This window comes from Myxine glutinosa, chromosome 14 (assembly GCF_964187855.1).
Source record: "Myxine glutinosa chromosome 14, kmMyxGlut1.1, whole genome shotgun sequence".
Taxonomy (NCBI): domain Eukaryota; kingdom Metazoa; phylum Chordata; class Myxini; order Myxiniformes; family Myxinidae; genus Myxine; species Myxine glutinosa.
Genome location: NC_136274.1, coordinates 85390962 through 85411428, shown reverse-complemented (window position 1 = coordinate 85411428; position 20467 = coordinate 85390962). Strand labels below are relative to the sequence as shown.

The window sequence follows — 20467 nt, the reverse complement described above, 5'->3', positions numbered from 1 at the left end:
AAATAACAACAAAGATACATTAAGAAGTGGAAATAAACCATCAACCTGGACAAAATGACAACAAAGATACATGAAGGAGGGGAAAGAAACCATCAACCTGGACAAAATAACAACAAAGATACATGAAGAAGGGGAAAGAAACCATCAACCTGGACAAAATAACAACAAAGATACATGAAGAAGGGGAAAGAAACCATCAACCTGGACAAAATAACAACAAAGATACATGAAGAAGGGGAAAGAAACCATCAACATGGACAAAATAACAACAAAGATACATAAAGAAGTGGAAAGAAACCATCAACCTGGACAAAATAACAACAAAGATACATGAAGAAGGGGAAAGAAAGAATCAACCTGGACAAAATAACAACAAAGATACATAAAGAAGGGGAAAGAAACAATCAACCTGGACAAAATAACAACAAAGATACATTAAGAAGTGGAAAGAAACCATCAACCTGGACAAAATAACAACAAAGATACATGAAGAAGGGGAAAGAAACCATTAACATGGACAAAATAACAACAAAGATACATGAAGAAGAGGAAAGAAACCATCAACATGGACAAAATAACAACAAAGATACATGAAGAAGTGGAAAGAAACCATCAGCCTGGACAAAATGACAACAAAGATACATGAAGAAGGGGAAAGAATCAATCAACATGGACAAAATAACAACAAAGATACATTAAGAAGTGGAAAGAAACCATCAACCTGGACAAAATAACAACAAAGATACATGAAGAAGGGGAAAGAAACCATCAACATGGACAAAATAACAACAAAGATACATGAAGAAGTGGAAAGAAACAATCAACCTGGACAAAATGACAACAAAGATACATGAAGAAGAGGAAAGAAACCATCAACCTGGACAAAATAACAACAAAGATACATGAAGAAGGGGAAAGAAACCATCAACATGGACAAAATAACAACAAAGATAGATGAAGAAGGGGAAAGAAACCATCAACCTGGACAAAATAACAACAAAGATACATGAAGAAGGGGAAAGAAACCATCAACATGGACAAAATAACAACAAAGATACATGAAGAAGGGGAAAGAAACCATCAACCTGGACAAAATAACAACAAAGATACATGAAGAAGGGGAAAGAAACCATCAACCTGGACAAAATAACAACAAAGATACATGAAGAAGGGGAAAGAAATCATCAACATGGACAAAATAACAACAAAGATACATGAAGAAGGGGAAAGAAACCATCAACCTGGACAAAATAACAACAAAGATACATGAAGAAGTGGAAAGAAATCATCAACATGGACAAAATAACGACAAAGATACATGAAGGAGGGGAAAGCAACCCCCCCCCCCCCCCTTCCCACCTCTGTCCCATCTTTGCTCCTCACCCCAACTGCAACTCCTCAACCCCTCTTCCTCCCAACTAAAATCCGAACCCACCCACCCCCCCCTCCGAAAGCCTCCCCCTTCCCCTTCCAAATCAGTCCTCCCCTCGTCACCCTCCTCCCCAAATCTGTCCAAACCCCTAATCCTCCTCCCACTCATAAAAGCAAAACAGGCATTCCCACATTGAAACAATGCAATTGTGGCGGACACGAAAGCTCACTGGTGTGAGGGCATCATTCCACGCACCAAGTGGGTGGCGGCCACACCCGAGGGGTAGGCGTGGCCGCGGGATATATACCGGGCGCGCAGCCCGGAGCGCGCCAGTGCTACAGTTGAGCTCGTTTAATAAAGACTCTTAAACTCACCGCGTTGTCCGCCTCCTTCTTGTTGTACAAGCAAGCGCGCGTAGCACCGCGCTTCATTGGTGACTCTGACGTTCTGGTCAGCCGTCGCTGACCACCCGAATACGCCATCGCAATGGCAACCAACGCGGTCCAAATGAAACTCCCCGAGTTCTGGGAGACGCAAGCCGAAGTCTGGTTCCTGCAGGCAGAAGCCCAGTTCCGACTTTGAGGCATCACGGTGGACGAGACCAGGTACTGCCACGTGGTCGCCTCCCTCGGGCCCGGCACGGCCGCCCGCGTCCTGTCGGTCCTGAGGAACCCACCGGCCGACGGCAGGTACGAGGCGATCAAGCGTCTCCTCCTTGCCACGTTCGGCCTCACGGTGGACGCACGGGCCGACCGCCTCCTGGACCTCCCCGAGCTCGGTGACACGCGACCGTTGGTCCGCATGGACCATATGCTGTCATTGATGGGCGACGAAACCCCGAACGCTCTTTTCCGGGCGTTATTTCGACGCCAGCTGCCGGCACGAGTCCGGCTCGCGTTGGCCGGTTCTGTGACGACGGAACCCCGAGCGCTCGCTGCCGAGGCCGACAGGTTCTTCGCGGCATTGGACGCGCAGGCGAGTTTTGGCGTGGCCGCCACGCATCCCGAGGCTGACCCTGATGTTGATGCACCACACCTAGGGGATCCCGAGGCTGATGCACGCCGCGTGGCCGCCGCCACGCCACGCCCACCACCACCGCGAAAACCGCGGCCTCCGCCTTCGCCGCAAACCTGGTGCCATTTCCACGCCAGGTTTGGCCACAAGGCGAGGACTTGTTGCCCGCCGTGCTCCTTCGGCAAGTCGGGAAACTACAAAGCCGGCGCTCGGTAGCGGCCCTGAGCATCGGCCATTCCGGCAGCCTTCTTTTTATAACGGACACCTTGTCCGGGCACCGTTTCCTATGCAATATGGGGGCACAGGTGAGCGTTATCCCTGCCTCTACGTCCGACAAGCACACCGCGGGCCGGGGCCCCACATTGCTTGCCGCGAACGGAACACCCATACGCACATTCGGGAAGCGCTGCCTCTCCCTGCGGTTCGGAAGGCAACGCTTCGAGTGGACGTTCGTAACCGCTAGTGTCCCCATGGCACTACTCGGTGCGGACTTCCTCTGTGCACACGGGTTGTTGGTAGATGTGAAGAACAGACGTCTCGTCCAGGCTGAAACGTTCAGCTCGCTTGCTTGCACGCTGAGCAGCTCGTTGAGCAGCTCACTGAGCGGCTCACCGAGTGGCTCGCCAAGTGGCTTGCTGAGCGGTTCGGTCCCGGCGTGGTTAGTTTGTACGCTTCCGGCAGCGGACGACTTCACCCGCCTCCTCGCCAGCTTCCCGGCCCTTACGCGGGCCACCTTCTCGGCGGGGGCCATCAAACACGGGGTGGAACACCACATCCCCACCGCCGGGCCACCGGTCTACGCCCGGGCACGCCGCCTCGAGCCGACGAAGCTCGCGGTAGCTAAAGCTGAGTTCGCTACGCTGGAGCGGCTCGGCATCGTGCGGCGCTCCGAGAGTGCTTGGGTGTCGCCGCTCCACATCGTGCCCAAGCCCGGCGGGGGATGGTGACCGTGCGGGGACCACCGGTGCCTCAACGACGCCACCACCCACGACCGCTACCCCGTCCCCCACATCCAGGACTTCTCCGCCCGGTTGGCGGGCATGTCCTTCTTTTCGAAGGTGGACCTCATACGCAGCTACCATCAGGTCCCCGTCAGGCCAGAGGACATCCCGAAGATTGCGGTCATCACGCCGTTCGGACTGTTCGAATTTCTTCGGATGCCCTTCGGTTTGAAAAATGCGGCTCAGGCGTTCCAGCGACTAATGGACAGCGTCTTGCGCGACTTGGATTTTGTCTACGTGTACCTGGACGACATCCTCGTCGCCAGCGCGTCCCGCGAAGAGCACCTTCACCATCTCCGCATGCTCTTCGAACGTCTGGGCCAGCATGGCCTCATCGTGAACCCCGCCAAGTGCCGGTTCGGCGTCGCCGACATCGATTTTTTGGGGCACCGCGTCACCAGGCACGGGGCCGTCCCCCTACCGGCCAAGGTGGAGGCGGTGAAGGGGTTTCCGCGCCCCCCGCACGATCAAGGGGCTCCAGGAGTTCCTGGGCATGGTAAACTTTTACCATCGGTTCCTGCCCCGCATCCCCCAGCTCCTGCGCCCCTTGCACGAGGCCCTCCGAGGGAAGCCGGGCAAAGGTGATGTTACCTGGACCGAGCAGATGGACGCGGCATTCGCAGGCGCGAAGCTCGCCTTGGCTAACACCACCATGCTCGCGCACCCGGCGCCCGATGCACCGATCGCCCTCACCACCGACGCCTCGGACTACGCGGTGGGCGCGGTGCACGAGCAATGGGTGCGTGGTGCTTGGCAACCGCTGGCGTTCTTCAGCCGGCAGCTTCGCCCGCCCGAACGCCGCTATAGTACTTCGACCGCGAGTTGCTCGGGCTTCACCTGGCGGTCAGGCACTTCCGCCATCTGCTCGAGGGCCATGCGTTCACGCCCTTCGTCGACCACAAGCCACTGGTCTTCGCGATGGGCAAGGTCGCCGAGCCGTGGTCGGCCCGGGAGCAGCGTCAACTCTCGGCCGTGTCCAAGTACACGACGGACATCCGGCACGTCGCGGGGAAGGACAACCCGGTGGCGGATTGCCTTTCCCGGTCCGTCGCCCACGCAGTCCACCTTGGCATCGACTATGCCCGGATGGCGGCGGACCAGGATGTGCCTCGCGTGCCAGCGCGCGAAGGTGCACCGGCACACCCAGGCCCCATTGGCCCCATTCACGGTGCCGGAACGAAGGTTCGACCATGTACACGTGGACCTGGTGGGACCTCTGCCCCCCTCGCGGGGTTTCACCCATGTCCTGACAATGGTGGACCGCACCACCCGGTGGCTCGGCCCCCGCGTCGGGGCCGCCCCTCTGCGGGCGGACCCCCGGCACCGCCCAGGCCCGCCGGCACGCCGCCCCCCGGTCCTGCACCCCTCCCGGGTGCAGCCGGAGGCATCCCAGCTGGCAACCCTGCACCCCGGACGCCGCCGGTCGCCGGAGGGCGCTTCGGCCGGGTCATCCGTTTGCCCCGCAAACTGGCCCTCCAGGTGCGCGGGAATTCTGGGGGGGCGCGTGTGGCGGACACGAAAGCTCACTGGCGTGAGGGCATCATTCCACGCACCAAGTGGGCGGCGGCCACGTCCGAGGGGTAGGCTTGGCCGCGGGATATACACCGGGCGCGCAGCCCGGAGCGCGCCAGTGCTACAGTTGAGCTCGTTTAATAAAGACTCTTAAACTCACCGCGTTGTCCGCCTCCTTCTTGTTGTACAAGCAAGCGCGCGTAGCACCGCGCTTCACAATATTTAATTATTTCCGCTCTCCTATCTTGCTGTCATCAACTTCACAGAATCAAGATCAGGTCGCCTGTCCAACTCACAATTTAAAGACAAAAAGAATACTTGTGTCCAAAAGAAGTGGTTCAGTTTGGCATTTTTAATATGAAGTCGGCAATGCCTAGAAACGAATGAAACCCATTATAATTACCTTTTAGAATCCCTTTAGAATTATCCGTTATAACCCATTAGAATTATCCTTTGGAACCCTTTAGAACTCTTTATAATTAGACACGGTGGTTTAGAAAGGTTATTCTTCTTCATTTTGGGACAGACAGACAGACAGACATAGCCAAATATTAAAGCGGCGTCACAGCTTTAAAATGTCGTTGGAAATGCTGTCGGAAATAAGAGCAAGCACCTGCGTTACCTCTGAGGTAAACGCGCTGCTTGAGAGAATGCCACTTAATAATTTGAGAGGTGCATAAATAACGGAATGCTGCTTAGATCGTTGAGACTGATCTTAACAAGGCCCGTGACGCTTATCAGCTCAACCACCACCTTATCGGACACTTCATCCACACCACCACAACACAGTCTGCATCATCAAGACACCTGTCTGCACCATCACTACATGTCTACATCTGTCTGCACCATCACGGCATAGTCTGTATAATCAATACGTCTATCTGCACCATCACGACACAGTCTGCCTCATCAAGACATCTGTCTGCACCATCACTACATGTCTAGATCTGTCTGCACCATCACGGCATAGTCTGTATGATCATTGATCAATATGCCTATCTGCACCATCACGACACAGTCTGCCTCATCAAGACATCTGTCTGCACCATCACGGCATAGTCTGTATAATCAATACGTCTATCTGCACCATCACGACACAGTATGCCTCATCAAGACATCTGTCTGCACCATCACTACATGTCTACATCTGTCCACACCACCACGGCATAGTCTGTATAATCAATACGTCTATCTGCACCATCACGACACAGTCTGCATCATGAAGACATCTGTCTGCACCATCAATACATGTCTACATCTGTCCACATCACCACGGCACAGTCTGCATGATCAATACGTCTATCTGCACCATCACGACACAGTCTGCATCATGAAGACATCTGTCTGCACCATCACAACACATTCTGCACCATCAGCACACTCTGGTGAACAATGTACCATCACGACACAATGTTGCCGATAATTATCGGTTATAATCGACCATCGCTGCAATGTTGGGCCTATCAACCATCAGAACATGGCATAGGCAGTAACTCCAATCAACCATCACAACATGGCATAGGCAGTAACTCTAATCAACCATCAGAACATGGCATCGGCAGTAACGCCAATCAACCATCACAACATGGCATAGGCAGTAACTCTAATCAGCCATCACAACATGGCATAGGCAGTAACGCCAATCAACCATCAGAACATGGCATCGGCAGTAACGCCAATCAACCATCACAACATGGCATAGGCAGTAACGCCAATCAACCATCACAACATGGCATAGGCAGTAACGCCAATCAACCATCACAACATGGCATAGGCAGTAACTCCAATCATGACACATTTCGGCCTCCAATCCATCCCCACTACACATTCTAACACTTCGGATCCTTATCTGTTGGTTGTCCTAACAATCCCAAGTAGCTCAGACAAGAGTTCACTTTGATCATTCGATTTGCTAATCAATTATTGGCGCTGAGGAAGCGCCTCTAGCGATTGACTTCCAGCCAGTGTAACGCTAATTCCTGTCACAGGAATTCTGAGATCATATAAGTGGGCGTGGCAGTTCCTGATTGGTTCGTGTTGGGGAACGCCTTCTCGCTGCCGACGTGACGTAAATTCGCGCACGCGCACTGGTGATTGGCGCTGAGGAAGCGCCTCTAGCGAATGACTTCCAGCCAGTGTAACGCTAATTCCTGTCACAGGAATTCTGAGATCATATAAGTGGGCGTGGCAGTTCCTGATTGGTTCGTGTTGGGGAACGCCTTCTCGCTGCCGACGTGACGTAAATTCGCGCACGCGCACTGGTGAAGCTTACTCGATCTTACTCGATCCCATATTACATGTACTTTCATTGCATACAAATTATACTTCCTCCTAGAAATTCCATGCCCGAACCTCAGCGCAATCCAAGAGGATTCACTTGTTTTGTCAAATTTCAAAATCTAATCTTGGTATTGCTTCCCGATTGCTCATATGATCCACCACGCGGTAGCCCAGGTTACACTCCCCCTAAAATAGATTAATTAATTATGTAAAATGATTTTAAAAATCACGGGGCAACCCGGGTTACCGCGTGGTGGATCATATGAAGGTGCAACGAGGGAAAGGAAAGTCGGATATACTTCTCAGGTTCTCCTCGAAATGAGGGAAAGCGAAACGATGGTGACTTCTCAAGTTTACTCTTCGTCTTCTTCACTGAACTTCGCAATTTCATCAATCCCTGTAAGACAAACGTAGGACAGACGGAGGGAAAAGGAAAGTTTGTTTCACAACTAACACTGAAAATTATCAAACAAACTTGTGGACATTTTTGCATTCATCATGTGGATCTACAGCAGAAAGGAATATATATATATATATATTGGACACACCTTGCTTGCTGTTGCCAATGGACTGTCCTCTCCCATAATGCCGTTTTCAACACCTCCGTACTGTCCGTAATCAGCTGGGGTGGTACAGGAAGTTTGACAAATAAAATCACCACATTTATTTTACACCTCTTCAAATGTCTTAAGATAACATCTCTTACGACAACACGGCTTCACGCAAACACCATGCAAACGCCAAACACCATCTTCATGCAAACACCATTACATGCTGCTTCTGCTGTCTCAACAATGGATGGAGGTCCTCAATGCCAAACAGGAAATCAGAGCTGTCTCCCTTGACATATCACGTGCCTTCGATACGGTCTGGCACCCAGCTCTGCTCACCAAACTCTCCTCCTATGGTATCCATGGAAATCTCCATGCATGGCTTGCGGACTTCCTCTCTGGTCGTAGTCAACGTGTGGCCCTGAATGGATTTCTCTCATCTCCCCTTCCCGTTCAGGCTGGAGTTCCCCAAGGCAGTGTGCTGGGCCCTGTGCTTTTTCTGGTCTTCATCAATGATCTCTCCGAATCTCTGGAAAATCCTCTCTATCTCTTTGCTGATGACTCCACTCTGCCGCTCCATTCCTCATCCCTCAGATCGGCAGTCTGCAGCCTCCTCACTCTCTGCAGACCTGGACAAAATCACAGACTGGTCAAGCAAGTGGAACATGTCTTTCAATCCTGACAAATCTCACACTCTTTTTATGTCTCTCTGAAAAGACCGACTGGACAACCTTCCCATCTACTTTCTCAACAATCCTCTCCAAGAAGTTCTGTCGCTCAAGCTTTCGGGTCTCATAATCTGCCATGATCTTTCTTGGGAAAACCACATTTCCAAGCTGGCCTCCAAAGCCAGTCGCCCATTGGGCATCCTCCGTCGTGTGAAGTCCTTCCTTGGCACACCTGAGCTCCTCACCACATATAAGGCTTTAATCCGCAGCTCAATGGAATATTGTTCTCCCTTCTGGGCTGGTGCTCTTGCCCTCACACCTAGCTCGTCTTCACGCTGTTGAAACCAAAGCATTCAGAATCATTGGAATCTCCCGCGATGAAGCCAACTCCAAGGGCCTCTCACTCACTCACCGCAGGCAGGTTGGTGGTCTTTCCGTCTTCTACCGACTCCTTTCTGGCCTTGCCCCCCCAGCTCTCTCTGGGCTCTGTCCCCCAAATATTCCTACAGGTCGCACAAGTTCTGCCTGCAACCCTCTTATGGTGAAACTGCCAAAATCTAGGCTCTCTGCTCACCTTCACTCTTTCATTCCCCTTTTCTCCCGCCTCTGGAACAAACTCCATCACTCTCTTCAATCGCACTCCTCCCTCCAGGTCTTTAAAACAGCTGTTCACCACCATCTCTTATATTCCCCCATCCAAAACCTTGATCTTTTCTACCCCCGTTAATTCACCCCAGATCCATTTTTTTTGAAATCCCCACTTCTTTCGTTCCTGGAAGTTCTAGCAGTGTCCATGTGTTTTATACCTTCCCCAGCCCCCCCCCCCCTCCCACGCCTCCTCCGCCCAAGCCCTCTCCCTCCCACCGATCTCCTGATGTCCCTGTTCTCTGCTGTTGTACTTGTGTACTTCCCTCTCTCTCCCCCATCTTCTCTCCCGCTCCCTTTATTGTATGTTTTCTGTGTCGGGTTTTTTTTTTGGGGGGGATTCATGTTAGCTCTTACACGAGCTTCGATCTTGTATCCCCCCCCAAAAAAAAGTACTGCCTTGTGGAGACATCTTCACAACAAAACACCTGTGGAGACCTCAACAGCCATTTATGGGGTTTCAATCTCTCCACCTTGACACACACACAAACACTAAATAAGATATTAAACGAGAGAGCTCATAGAACACCTTACCTTACTTTGCGAAACAAGGACATGGACATGTGCAACACCTTACCTTGCCTTGCGAAACAAGGACATGGACATGTGCAACACCTTACCTTGCCTTGCGAAACAAGGACATGGACATGTGCAACACCTTACCTTGCCTTGCGAAACAAGGACATGGACATGTGCAACACCTTACCTTGCCTTGCGAAACAAGCACATGGACATGTATGTGCAACACCCTACCCTGTGTCCTTTATGACATCCTTAAAAAGAGTAACTTTCCTGGTCGGAATGATTTTCAATGATGTTTGACTGCCAGACAGGAAGACAAGGTAAAATTATGTCACTTGTCTCTGCGCAACCTTGATCGGGACGAGATCGGAGCCAAAGTCCTGTTACACTGCAGGTCTGTTTCTGTTTCATGTTCCGACTTGTGCGCAAACTATAACAATGAATTTAAACGAAGTTGTTCCTCGATCATAAACTGATGATTGCAGACAGACAGACAGACAGAAGTGAGCCAACCAATCAGCTTACTTACAATCATCACCAAGGTCATGGAATCCATCACAGCAGTTGATCTGAAATCCTGGTGTGTACCCCGGGTTAGAACAGGTACACCGTATCCCTGCGTGTCGTAAGAGTCGACTAAAAGGGTTGGCGTCAGGAAGGGCATCCGGCCATAAAAACATTGCCTCAAAAAAGAGAACCATGACAATTACAACTACATATGGGCAAGGTACAGCCCTAAGTACCCCGTGGGGGACCCCACTCCCTCTCGTCAAAACTCAAGGTGGGGAACCCGATCGAAGCAAGGGTGGAAATCATTCCATTTATGACGACGAAACGTCTGATGCCCGACGTGGAGATCGGTTTCTGAGGTTTGGGACATGGAATGTAGGGACAATGACAGGGAGATCAGGAGAAGTGGTGGAAGTATTGGTCAGAAGAAGAGTGGACATATGTTGTGTGCAGGAGACAAGATGGAAGGGAAGTGGTGTGAGAATGGTGAAGGGTAGGCAGGGACAGAAATACAAGTTTGTGTGGCAAGGGTGCCCAGAAGGCGTGAATGGTGTTGGTGTCCTGTTTTCTGAGGAGTTTATAGACAGTGTGGTGAGTGTGACTAGAGTGAGTGATAGGTTGATGATGGTGAAAATGATGATTGGAAAGCTCTTGGTGAACGTCATCTCGGGATATGCTCCGCAGGTTGGTCGGAGCGATGAAGAGAAGGACAAGTTCTGGTGTGCGATAGAGAAGCTGATGGAAAACGTAAAAGATGAGGAAGTTGTTGTGGTAGGAGGAGACCTAAATGGACATGTGGGAAGGAGTATGGACGGTTTTGAGGGAGTTCATGGGGGTTACGGATATGGTGTGAGAAATGGAGAAGGTGAAAGGATTTTGGAGTATGCTGATGGAGCTGATTTGTTGATTTGTAATACTCAGTTCCAGAAAGAGGATAATAAGCTTGTTACATACACGTCAGGTGGGTCGACGACAACCGTTGACTACCTGCTGGTGCGTAGGCGAGATAGGGGGAACCTCCGGGACACAAAGGTGATCCCGGGGGAGGAGGCTGTTTCACAGCACCACTTGGTTGTCTGCGACATAAGGGTGAAAGGTGCGAGGAGAGCTCGGCGGGTGAAGTACCAACCAAGAATGAAGGTGTGGAGGTTGAAAGAGGTGACAGTAAGGGGGGCATTAAAAGAGAGGCTGTGTATGGTAGAGGATGATGTGGTTGAGCTTGAAAGTGGTTGGATGTCAATGAAAGATAGTCTGTTGGGAGCCGTTGGTGAGGTATGTGGATGGACAAAAGGACCACCGAGGCGCTTGGAAACATGGTGGTGGGATGATGAAGTTGGAAAGAAGATTGACGAGAAGAGGAAGAAGTTCAAGGAGTGGCAGAAGGCGCAGGGTATGGGGGCAGAAAAGGCAGAGCATGAAAGTTATAAGGCAGCCAAGAAGGCTGCAAAGAAAGAGGTAGCAAAGGCGCAGGAGGCATATAGGAAAATGTTCGGAGAACGCTTGGATTCAGAAGAGGGTCAGAGAGCAGTATTCAGGATTGCAAAGCAGATAACGAAAGAGAGGTGTGATGTGATGGGGGTGAGTTACTTGAAGGATGAAGTGGGACAAATCGTTGTGGACCCAGATGGAATTAAAGGAAGATGGTGAAGGAGCTATGCTCCAACGCGAGTCGGAAGGATTGACGCGACCAAAGACGGAAATTCATCCGAGTTGCTTTATTGCACGTATCAAACTCGGGTACTCTGAAAAGCCCATTTATCGGGCAGCAATATATATACACATTATGCCGGAGCGTTTGCCTGGGAAAAGCGAGACCGGGCATGCCCGGGCGTCAAGGGCGAGTCCTGGAAAGGCGAGTCTGGACCTGCCCGGGCATCCTGGGCGAGCCCTGGAAAGGCGAGGGCGGGCATGCCCGGGCGTCCTGGGCGAGCCCTGGAAAGGCGAGAGGGGGCATGCCCGGGCGTCCTGGGCGAGCCCTGGAAAGGCGAGAGCGGGCATGCCCGGGCGTCCTGGGCGAGGCCTGGAAAGGCGAGAGCGGGCATGCCCGGGTGTCCTGGGCGAGCCCTGGAAAGACGAGTCTGGGCATGCCCGGGAAAGACGAGACCGGGTGTGCCCGGGAGGCTCGGGCGAGCCCGGGAACAGCGAGTCCGGGCATGCCCGGGAGAGGCGCGTCTGGGCCTGTCCGGGCGGCCTGGACGAGCCCGGCATGGTGATTGCTCCCTGGCCGCGTCCTTGGTAGGTGCAAGGCGATTGTGTACACCCAGCGGTAACCGCTACACACTCCCCTCCAGAATCGACTTGCACCGGCAGGGTCAATTTAAGGGGGGTCCTGATGACCCGGCCGAAGCGACCCCTGGAGGGTCGTGGGGAGGGGGGGGGGTCCGATGTGGTAGTGGGTGGTCGAGCGGGGGGAACTGTGGATGGGGGGCGGCCTCGCCGCGGAGGAAGGGCCAACCCTAGTGGTTGGTCGACGTCCACGTGCGCCGGCTTGAGGCGGTCCACTGAAATCCGGTCCGCCCGGCCGCCGAAGTCGATGACGAATGACTTGGCGTCCCGTCGCAGGACCCGGAAGGGCCCGTCGTACGGCGGCCGGAGTGGCCCCCGGTGTGCGTCATGATGCACAAAGACGTACTCCGCTGTGCGAAGCGCTGGGGGGACGTAGGACTGGTGGCCAGCGTGGTGGGACGTTGGCACGGGGGCAAATCGTCGGGCGGCCTCCTGGAGGTCCGAGCGCTGGCGAGCTGCGGACCAGGGACTGGTAGCGTCGGGCACAAACTCGCCCGGGATGCGGAGCGGCTGGCCGTAGACGAGCTCGGCGGTGGACGCCTGGAGGTCCTCCTTGGGGGCCGTGCGGAGGCCCAAAAGGACCCACGGCAGCCGGTCGGCCCAACCGTCGTCCTGAAGGCCGGCCATGAGCGCGGCCTTCATGGAGCGGTGAAAACGCTTGCACAACCCATTGGCTTAGGGGTGGTAGGCCGTGGTACGGTGGAGCTGGACTCCCAGGTTGCGGGCGACCGTGCCCCACAGCTCGGAGGTGAACTGCGGACCGCGGTCCGAAGAGATGTCTGCCGGTGCGCCGAAACGGGCGACCCAGGTGGCGATGAAAGCCTGTGCCACGTCGGCGGTGGTGGTGGAAATGAGGGGAACGGCCTCCGGCCACCTGGTGGTCCTGTCCACCATGGTGAGCAGGTGTGTGAAACCCCGCGAAGGGGGAAGGGGGCCAACCAGGTCCACGTTGACGTAGTCGAAACACTGTTCGGGCACGGTGAAAGGTGCCAGCGGGGCCTGGGTGTGGCGGTGGACCTTGGCCCGCTGGCAGGCCGTGCAGGCGTTGGCCCAGTCGCGGACGTCCCATCGAAGGCCGTGCCAGACGAAACGCGCCAACACCAGCTTCTGAGAAGCTTTCCGGCCCGGGTGAGAAAGGCCGTGGATGGAGGCGAAGATGCGGCGCTGCCAGGTAACGGGCACGATGGGGCGAGGCTGGCCTTGGGAGACGTCGCAGAGCAGGACAGTGTCCGCGAAGGGGATGTCGGCCAGGCGGAGGCCCATGTCCGCCGCCCGGAGGGCCTGCACCGCGGTGTCGGTGGTTTGGTCGGCCGCCATGAGCGCGAAGTCCACGCCGAGGTGGACCGCGTTCGCGCTGGCCCGAGAAAGACAGTCGGCCACGGCGTTGTCTTTGCCGGCGACGTGCCGGATGTCCGTGGTAAATTCCGACACGGCGGAGAGGTGGCGCTGCTGGCGGGCCGACCACGGCTCCGTGACTTTGGCCATTGCGTAAACCAATGGCTTGTGGTCGACGAAAGCCGTGAACGGGCGGCCCTCCAGGAGGTGGCGGAAATGGCAAACGGCCAGGAATAGACCGAGGAGCTCGCGGTCAAACGTGCTGTATTTTAACTCGTTCGGCCGGAGTTGCCGGCTGAAAAAAGCGAGTGGCTGCCAAACCCCGTTCACCCATTGTTCATGGACGGCGCCCACCGCGTAGTTGGAGGCGTCCGTAATGAGGGCGATGGGAGCGTTGAGCACCGGGTGAGCCAGCAGCGTTGCGTTGGTGAGGGCCCGCTTCGCGCTCGTGAATGCCGCGTCCATGGCCGTGGACCAGACAATGTCATGCTTGGCCGGCTTGCCCCGGAGGGCTTCGTAAAGGGGCCGCATGAGCTGAGCAGCGCGGGGCACGAATCGGTGATAAAATTTCACCATGCCGAGGAACTCTTGCAGGGCCTTGATGGAGCGGGGACGCGGGAACTTGGTGATGGCCTCGACCTTGGTGATGCGGTGGCCCAAAAAGTCAACGGTCATCGTGCCGATGTGGCATTTGGCCGGGTTGACAATTAAGCCCTGCTCGCTGAGGCGTCCGAACAGCGTTCGGAGGTGGGGGAGGTGCTCGGCTCGGGACGTGCTAGCGACGAGGATGTCGTCCAGATAGACGAAAAGAAATGGCAGGTTGCGCAGCACGCCGTCCATCAAGCGTTGGAATGCCTGGGCCGCGTTCTTGAGGCCAAACGGCATCCTCAAAAATTCGAACAGGCCGAACGGCGTGATGACGGCCGTTTTTGGGACGTCGGCCGGCCTGACAGGTACCTGCTGGTATCCCCGTACCAGGTCAATTTTTGAAAAAATAACCCGTCCCGCCAAACGGGTGGAAAAGTCTTGGATGTGCGGGATCGGATACCTGTCGGGGGTGGTAGCGTCGTTGAGGCGGCGGTAGTCGCCACACGGGCGCCATCCGCCCCCCGGCTTTGGCACGATGTGCAGTGGTGAGGCCCATGCGCTATCAGAGCGCCGCACGATGCCGAGGCGCTCCAATGCGTCGAACTCGGCTTTGGCCACGGCGAGCTTGGCCGGGTCGAGGCGGCGGGCTCTGGCATAGACCGGCGGGCCCGTAGTGGGTATGTGGTGCTCGATCCCATGTCGCACTGCGACGGCCGAAAACGTCAGCCGCGTGAGGGACGGGAATTCCGCGAGCAGGCGAGCGAACTCGTTCGCCCCCGGGAGGGCGCATGCCAGTTCGGTGGGCACGGAGCTGCTCATCGTACATGCCAGGGAGCTGAAGGTCTCGGCGTTGACAAGGCGAAGCCGTTTGACGTCGACCAGCAGCCCGTGCGCGCAGAGGAAGTCGGCGCCCAGCAAAGCCATGGGGACGCTTGCGGTCACAAAGGTCCACTGAAAGCGCTGGCTGCCGAAGCAGAGGGTGACGTTGCGCGGGCCGAAGGTGCGTATGGCCGATCCATTAGCAGCGACCAAGGAGGGGCCGCAAACGGCGTTCTGCCTGTCCTGCTCGGAGGTGGGTATGACGCTCAGTTGGGCGCCGGTGTCACAAAGGAAACGCCGCCCGGACGCTTTGTCCTTAATAAAAAGCAAGTTGCCCGAGTGGCCGGCGCTCATGACTGGTAATGAACGCCGGCCCGGCCGTTTCCCGACTTGCCGAAAGTGCACGGGGTCGGCATGTCTGAGCCTTGTGTCCGAACCTGGCGTGGTAATGACACCACGCCTGGTCAGGTGGAGGCCCCGGCCGTCGTGTTGGAAGCGGTCGGCGCGGCGTGGCGGCCGCCAGTTGCACCGGCAGTTCGGCCTCCAACCGCGCAGGGCGCTATGGGCGTCGCCTCGGACGGCGGCGGGCTCCAGGTAGCCGCTCCGATGTGCTGGCCTGCCGAGGAGATCTTTTCGGCTTCCCTGGCGAGGGCGCGGGGATCCGTGATCGACGTGCCTGCCGGGGCGAGGCGTACCTGGTTAGGCAGCTGGTGGAGGAACAGCTCTCGGAACAGAAAATCCGGAGAGTGCTCGCCGAGCAACGAGAGCATGTAGTCCATTCGATCGGACGGGCGCGTGTTGCCGAGCTCGGGCAGGTTGAGCAGGCGTCGTGCGCGTTCCGCCGATGAGAGGGCGAAAGCGTCGAGGAGGAGCGTCTTGATCGCGCCATACTTGTCAGCGGCTGGCGGGCGCTCGAGGAGGCTCAGGGCGCGGGCCGCGGTGGCGGAGCCGAGCGCTGCTACCACATGGTGGAAGCGGGTGTCGTCGGCGGTGTCGCCTCGCAGGGCGAACTGGGAGTCTGCCTGGGCGAACCAAACAGCCGTGTGAGCCTCCCAGAAGGTAGGCAGTTTAAGGGCAACTGCCGTGTCCATGTTCGGGGTCACCAATGAAGGAGCTATGCTCCAATGCGAGTCGGAAGGATTGACGCGAACAAAGACGGAAATTCGTCCGAGTTGCTTTATTGCACGTATCAAACTCGGGTACTCTGAAAAGCCCGTTTATCGGGCAGCAATATATATATATATATATGCACATTATGCCGGAGCGTTTGCCCGGGAAAAGCGAGACCGGGCATGCCCGGGCGTCAAGGGCGAGTCCTGGAAAGGCGAGTCTGGAAAGGCGAGGGCGGGCATGCCCGGGCGTCCTGGGCGAGACCCGGAAAGGCGAGAGCAGGCATGCCCGGGCGTCCTGGGCGAGCCCTGGAAAGGCGAGAGCGGGCATGCCCGGGCGACCTGGGCAAGCCCTGGAAAGGCGAGAGCGGGCATGCCCGGGTGTCCTGGGCAAGCCCTGGAAAGACGAGTCTGGGCATGCCCGGGAAAGACGAGACCGGGCGTGCCCGGGAGGCTCGGGCGAGCCCGGGAACAGCGAGTCCGGGCATGCCCGGGAGAGGCGCGTCTGGGCCTGTCCGGGCGGCCTGGACGAGCCCGGCATGGTGATTGCTCCCTGGCCGCGTCCTTGGTAGGTGCAAGGGGATTGTGTACACCCAGCGGTAACCGCTACAATGGAAGAGATATATGGAAATACTGTTGAATGCAGAGAATGAATGGGATGGCAACACAGAGAGTAACCCAGTTTTAGGACCGACAGAGAAGATAACCGAGAAGGAAGTTGAGGAAGCGATAAAAGCAATGAAGAGTAGAAAAGCGGGAGGGCCGACAGGAGTTGTGGGAGATACGTTGAAGGCAGCGGGAAATTTGGGTGTGAAGAGAATGACAGAGATCTGTAATCTGGCGGTGAAAGAAGGCCGCATTCCAGTGGATTGGAAACTGAGTGCCCTCGTCCCTCTATACAAGGGGAAAGGTGACCCTCTGGAGTGTGGCTCGTACCGAGCGATAAAGTTATTGAAGCATGGAATGAAGGTATTGGAAAGGGTGTTGGAGAGGAGGATAAGGAAGAAAGTGAAGATTGACGAAATGCAGTTTGGATTTATGCCAGGAAGAGGAACGACAGACGCACTTTTTATTGTGAGGCAGTTGCAGGAGAAGTACATGGAGAAGAGGAAGAAGTTGTTTCTTGGGTTTGTTGATCTGGAGAAAGCATTCGATAGGGTTCCACATGAAGTAGTGACATGGGTATTGAGGAAGTTAGGAGTGGAGGAATGGTTGATCAGAGCAGTGATGGCAATGTACAAAAGAGCGCGCACAGCTGTAAGGACTAAGGACGGGAACAGTGGTGAGTTTGAGGTGAAGGTGGGAGTGCATCAGGGGTCGGTACTAAGTCCACTACTATTTGTAGCTGTGATGGAGGTGCTGGCTCAGAACGTAAAGGAGGGTTTACCGTGGGAGTTGTTGTATGCAGATGATCTGGTGTTGATTGCAGAAAGTATGGATGGACTGAAGGAGAAGATGAACAAGGGAAGGAAAGTATAGAGACAAAAGGTCTGAAGGTGAATATCGGAAAAACGAAGGTGATGGCAAGTGGTAAAGCATGTGGTGAGGTGGAAAGAACTGGGAAGTGGCCGTGTGCTGTGTGCAGGAAGGGTGTCGGAGTGAATTCTATTCAATGTACAATGTGCGCTGAGTTGGTTCATCAAAAATGTAGTGGTCTGAGACGGTCATTAACCAGTGTGGCAGCTACATTCAAGTGTAACGTGTGCACAGAGGGAGCTGCAGATGGAGGAAATGTTGAGTTTGATCTTGGAGACTGCGTGAAGCTGGAAGGTGTGAAAACATTTTGTTACCGAGGAGACATGCTGAATGGAGAAGGTGGATCAGATTCGGCAACGGTTGCTGGAGTGAGATGTGCATGGAAGAAGTTTCGGGAACTGAGTGGCGTGCTGACGAGGAGGGGAGTGTCGTTGAAGCTGAAGGGAAAGGTGTTTGCTGCATGTGTGAGAAGTGTTATGATTTATGGGAGCGAGACATGGGTAATGAACGTAGAGCAGCAACGAAGGTTGGAAAAGGTGGAAATGCGAATGGTTCGGTGGATGTGCGGAGTATCGTTGAGAGAGAGGAAGACAAATGATGAATTGCGAAAGATGATGGGAATAGAGCCTGTGATGGATACTGTGAAGAGAAACAGTTTGAGATGGTTTGGTCATGCGTTGAGGAAGGATGAAAGTGACTGGTTGAGAAGAGTGATGGAAATGAATGTAGAAGGAAGTAGAGTACGGGGAAGACCGAGAAAGACTTGGCAAAAGATGGTCGAAGAAGAAATGCGGGCAAGGGGGTTAACATGGGGAGATGCAGAAAATAGGGCAAAACGGAGAAGATTGTCATGGGGACCGCAAGGCTAACCCCCGCTCTAGCAGGGAAAATGGCCTTAAAATGCCTGTTGTTGCTGTTTGTTGTCTCCAACAACCTCATCTCACATCACCAATTCGGATTCAGACCAGGTCACTCCACCTTGGACATGTTACTTATACTCACCCAACAATGGATGGAGGTCCTAAATGTCAGACACGTGATCAGGTATGCCTCTCTGGACACATTGTCCTTTCGATACAATCTGGCATCCCACCTTGCTCTCCAGACTCTCTGCCTATGGCATCCAAGGCCAGCTCCACACATGGCTTACTGACTTCCTCTACTCTTGTAGCCAATGGAATCCTTTCATCTCCCCTCCCTGTCAAGGCTGGAGTAGTATTCTGGGCCAAGTCCTATTCCTGATCTTCAACAATGATTTCTTCGACTCTCTGGAAAATCCTCTTTATCTGTTTGCTGACGGCTCCACCCTGCGCCGGGAAGTCCCTCATCCTTATGACAAACAGGTAGCTCTTCCCTCTCTTCAGAGCTTGACAAAATCACAACGAGGTCAAACACTTGGAATATGTCTTTCAATCCTGACAAATCTCACTCTCACACAATCTCTTTCCAAAAGGATAGTCTGGCGAATCCTCCCATATACTTCTCAACAATCCTTTTCAGGTGGTTCAGTCATTCAAACTCCTGGGTCTCACTTTCAGCCAAAATCTTTCTTGGGCAAACCACATTTGACCGTTAGCCTCGAAAGCCAGCTGCCGACTGGGCATCCTCTGTCATACAATGTCCTTCCTTGGCACACCTGAACTCCTATCCACCTAAAAGGCCTTCATCCACAGCTTGATGGAGTACTGCTCTCCTCTCTGAGCTTGCTCTCCTGCCTCACATCTTGCTCAGCTTGATATAGTGGAAACCAAGGCCTTCAAGATTATTGGAATCTCCCATGCTGAACCTGAGTCTATGCTCCTATCGCTTCACCATCACAGACAGGTCGGTGGTACCTCTGTCTTCCACCGCATCTTTTCTGGTCTTGCACCCTCCACTCTTTCCGTGCTATGTTCCCCATTCTTCCCCACAACCTTTGTTTGTCTGCCTTTCCCTGTCTTGGCCTTTGGCTCTGCTGATGGTGCTTCCTCCCTCTCTACTGTTCCTTTTGTCCTGTTGCATCCTGATATGTTCAGTGTACTACTACCTTCTCTTCCACGAGCCTCGAATATGTATACAAAAAACCCTCAAACGACCTGTAGCACCACATCTCAAATGCCTCCCCTCACTTCATTTCTTATTGTCCATGCTTCGCTGCCACATGTCAAAACAGACGAGACATTACATATGTCTTTAGCCATGTTATCTTTGTCACGTGGCCTAAACAGTGGTGAAATGTGGAGTGAAATCTGGACATTTTAAGACATTAGCGATTCTTATAACTCAGTGTATTTATTTAAACAAGGCTGTCATCCTTCCTCCATATTTACACAAAAAAATGTGAAATTGCCAAAGCATTAAACTTACCTTTTTTTTTTTTTTTTACTGTTCGGACGATTATTTTGAGAGAAGAAAAGATTAAGGAACATTTCTGCACATGTCGAAAGTGTAACTTCAATGAGTGCAATGAAAATAATTAACAAGCGGGATCGCCACGAAGGCTCCCGTGGCCGCACCTGTGTTTTCCGTGTGGGAAATATCCGGAATTAGGAAGGCAAAATAAATTAAATTAAAGATCGAATTAAAATAACGATTAACATAACAGGAGGATTAGAATGAGTAAAGTAATGGGACAAGTGAACTCTGAGTTCAAGAGAGAAATAGACAATATTGTAATAATATTTTAATTCATTTATTATGAGAAGTTTCCACTAAAATTTTCAGGCTACGCTCTCCCCCCAACCCCCAATCGCTCCCTCACCCCTCCTCTCTCCCCCATCCTGTCTACCCTCTCCTCTCT

General features: G+C 53.8%; 1 protein-coding gene across 1 annotated transcript in view; it reads right to left on the bottom strand.

Annotated features, from left to right (window-relative positions):
* LOC137439986 (uncharacterized) overlaps positions 1-20467 on the bottom strand; it is a 285564-nt gene that overhangs the window by 148346 nt on the left and 116751 nt on the right. The window contains exons 6-7 of the mRNA XM_078768016.1: positions 7728-7801; positions 7479-7576 (exon numbers count right to left, since the gene is read on the bottom strand). Coding sequence (XP_078624142.1) covers positions 7479-7576; positions 7728-7801 — 172 coding nt within the window. The remainder of the gene's footprint in view (positions 1-7478; positions 7577-7727; positions 7802-20467) is intronic.